Source organism: Hakea prostrata, chromosome 1, assembly GCF_041222555.1.
Source record: "Hakea prostrata isolate BN-2017 chromosome 1, UWA_Hpros_2, whole genome shotgun sequence".
Lineage (NCBI taxonomy): Eukaryota > Viridiplantae > Streptophyta > Magnoliopsida > Proteales > Proteaceae > Hakea > Hakea prostrata.
Window position 1 is genome coordinate 63,188,769 of NC_142600.1, and position 3,377 is coordinate 63,192,145.

The 3,377-nt window shown below is 38.1% G+C and overlaps 1 protein-coding gene across 1 annotated transcript; it reads left to right on the forward strand.

Annotated features, from left to right (window-relative positions):
• The first annotated feature begins 323 nt into the window (after positions 1 to 323).
• On the forward strand, positions 324 to 2,230 carry LOC149029354 (uncharacterized). Its single transcript, XM_089150627.1, has 3 exons — positions 324 to 516; positions 868 to 1,158; positions 1,405 to 2,230. The coding sequence occupies exons 1-3, from the start codon at positions 382 to 384 to the stop codon at positions 1,990 to 1,992; spliced, it is 1,014 nt and encodes a 337-aa protein (XP_089006753.1). The 5' UTR covers positions 324 to 381; the 3' UTR covers positions 1,993 to 2,230.
• The last annotated feature ends 1,147 nt before the right edge of the window (positions 2,231 to 3,377 follow it).

The window sequence follows — 3,377 nt, forward strand, 5'->3', positions numbered from 1 at the left end:
TGAAATTCGCTGAAGCTTCGTATCATGATTCTACCCAATTCCCAACTCCGACCCACCTCCACACGAGGAAATAAATAAATAAAAAGGCAAATTACATATAGACCCCATGTGTTTTTTATAAATGCCTCCTTGCTACATCAACAAAGCTGCCCATTGATAACTTTCAATTCGTACTAGTAAGGGGATATCTGTAATTGAATGTTTTTTTAAAGGTAGTAGATGTAATTGATTAAAACACAAGTGCCTATATGTAATTTTCCCACACACAAAAACGAAGAAAATCACATAAATTTTTTTTGGGGGTAAATTACAGAGGTCACGAGACGACTATTTCGGAGTGAAATCTGGTTTTGAGATTGATGAATATTTGATTAAAATTCTATGAACCGCTGTAGCAGAGCATTGAATATGGAGCGTTGGAGTGGAGTTTTGAAGGTCACCCTCGACTCCAGCAATAGGACCCCTTACAGAATTGGCGCTTCTCTCTGCGTTTCTCTTCCCTCCAAAACCCTAACTGTAAGTTAAGTTATATCCTCATTCTCCCGCCTTTATATTTTCATAATTTAATATCTTTGCTTCTACATGTTCCTCTGTTCAATTATGTTCATTTAGAACCTCTAATTTGTTTCTTGTCAATCGAAGTTTTTAAATCCCCTTCACTTTTTGGGATGGTTAACTGTTAATTGATTTCGCAACTGTTAACAAATGCAGCCCAAGAAGAGGGCATGTGTCTTTTTTATTGTTGCTTTTTGATTCAGCTCTATTTAGGTAGAGAAAGAGCCTGTGGTGTGTATTAAACACTGAATTCTGCCTTTCATTTCTATCGCTGTGAACTTAAATTTTTTTCCCCGATCTCTGGAATGGCAGGTGCCTTCTTTGAATGCTATATTCTTTAATGGAGATCGAGTTGAAGGCACTGGTAATCCAGTGATTGAGAAGCTCTCGGATCTCAGGAATATTGCTGAAATTGTAGTTTCTAAATTGGGTTTCTCTGTTAATGCTTGGGTTGTGGAGTCATCAATCTACAATGGGCCTTTTGCTGTATACAAGGATTTTATTCCATCTGTCAATTCATGTGGAGAACCAAAATCATATAGTCCAAATGGGTTTCCAGCTTCAACGTCGATTGCCCTGCTGTTATCAAAATGCCTTGAAGAGGTATAACTTGTTTCTTCTTGTCGTTATCACTTTTTAAGATTTTGTAATTCTTGTTCTTTTAGCTCTACTCATTTGTTTAGAACCATAGTTATGTATAACCCACTGATGTTTTGACCCTAATTCTGGCATTTGAGAGCCCCCTATCTAGTACTCGTCAAATGTTTGATAAATGAACTCTATCAAATGAGTTAAATCTTCATTTTAGTTTATGTTCTAAATGGACATCATTTACTTCCTGATTAGCAGGCTCAAAGTGTAATTCAAGGAGGACAGAAATCACATTCAATTGGAGTATCTGCTTCATTTGCCTGTCAGCCCAAGACAGTAATCCTGGGATTTAGCAAGGGTGGTACTGTACTTAACCAGCTTGTTACTGAACTTGCCTACTCGAATATTGGTTCTTGTGAAGTCCAGAAAGAAAGAGCAAAGCACCAAGTAGATGGAAGCTTTCCTAAGATCCAGGAAGAGAATCTACTTATACCCTGGTCAAAAGACAGCCTCTTGAACAGCATTTCTGAGATCCATTATGTGGATGTTGGTTTAAATAACTCCGGAGCATATCTTACTGATAATGCGGCGATCAAAAGAATCAGTGAACGCCTTACAAGTGGAGCTTCCAGAATCCGTTTTGTTCTTCATGGAACACCAAGGCAGTGGAATGATAAAAGGAGGCCTTGGATCAGCAATGAGAAAAACCAGTTGCGTCAGCAGCTTGAAGATGTAGCTCAGAAGAGTGGGGGAAACTTGCTGGTATGTGAGAGATTTTATTTTGCTGACAGGATTCCTGATCTGCAGATGCATTTCGAAATAATTGAAAAATTGGATGTGAATTGAATATTGTAACTTTGTCTAGATTTTCTGAAGCTTGATAGACTATGTAAAGATGTGATTCTCCAGCTGTTCCTACTCTTACATCTGACACTATGATGTAATTGTTGTAACCCTTCATCAGGCCCAAATTTGTGTAAATTTCACTCTTTATAGATAACAAAGAAGCACCTTGTATGTTAGGTATACACATGAATACATGATGCTGTATGAAAACAAGCAGTCTATACCTGGATTGTCTGCAGAGAAAGTCTGCCCTCTAAATATTACCTTATATACATTGTCAAGATTCTGACTCAGCCATTAGAAGATCACCGCAGCTGCCTCAAGATTTACCTCCTTGTGGTCAGGCACTGCAGGCAGCGCAATGGACGCAAAGAGGATTTCTTTCCTTGTGCCTTTAACCTGTTGATCTTCTTTAGATTAGAGACACTGAGCATTTGTTTCCCTCCATTAACCTGACAAACTGCGAGAGGATCAGTCTATCACGAAAGGAACCATTTTCCAGAATAGTTTTGCTTTACCATCGACTGGTCCTTATTCTTTCCACCATAACCAGAAATGCAATTTCTGCAATTGTTATTCTTAGCATTAGGCCTACAATGAAACTTTCAGTTATGAAGTGTCATTTGCCTAGTAGTACTTAATGCTTTTGGTATGGTCTTAGTTGAATTGATTGTCAGCAACCATAGTTCTCCCTAAATTGTGTATGTGTTTAGCAAACTTGAGTCCCCTGATTACAGTATTTCCCTTCTACTCTGATGCTGATATGGTGGTATGTATAGTGAACCATATAGGCCAAATTAAGAGCTAACTGGTTGAATATCGGTGGTATGAAGTGTAGGAAACAGTTGATTCAAATAGTAAGGCTTCTCAATGGGCTAGCAAGTCCTGAGTGGGTGATAATCTATCAATTAATCATTCTTAATATTTTTTTCTGGGAAACAGAGTAATATAAGCTGATCAGCTGTATGAGTTGATGTGAATCATTGATGGTGCCCTTCAAATGACCTTGCAGCAGATAAGGTGCCCTGCTCATTATGTTTTACAGATTTTCTGAATTAGAGAGTGGGTGTTTTATAAAGATATTGGGACACAAAACAAATTAGTGTTATCAAGGCTTCCAGGTGGGGGTAGGTGATGAGAATATGGATGCTTAGGTGCTTCCTGAGTGAAAATCTAGTAGTACACAACAATGGGGGAAAATATGAATATATCAGCGTCTCTTATCATAATTTGAAATTCATCATAAGCTTTCAAATTATACTTTCTCTGCTTGAGAACTTGGAACTCCCTCCTTGCTGTGCGAAATAGAGGAACATAATCTATTGACAACTTGAACTTCAGGGATGTGATTTGATTCTCTGTTTATTTTCGAGTCAGTGTTCCGG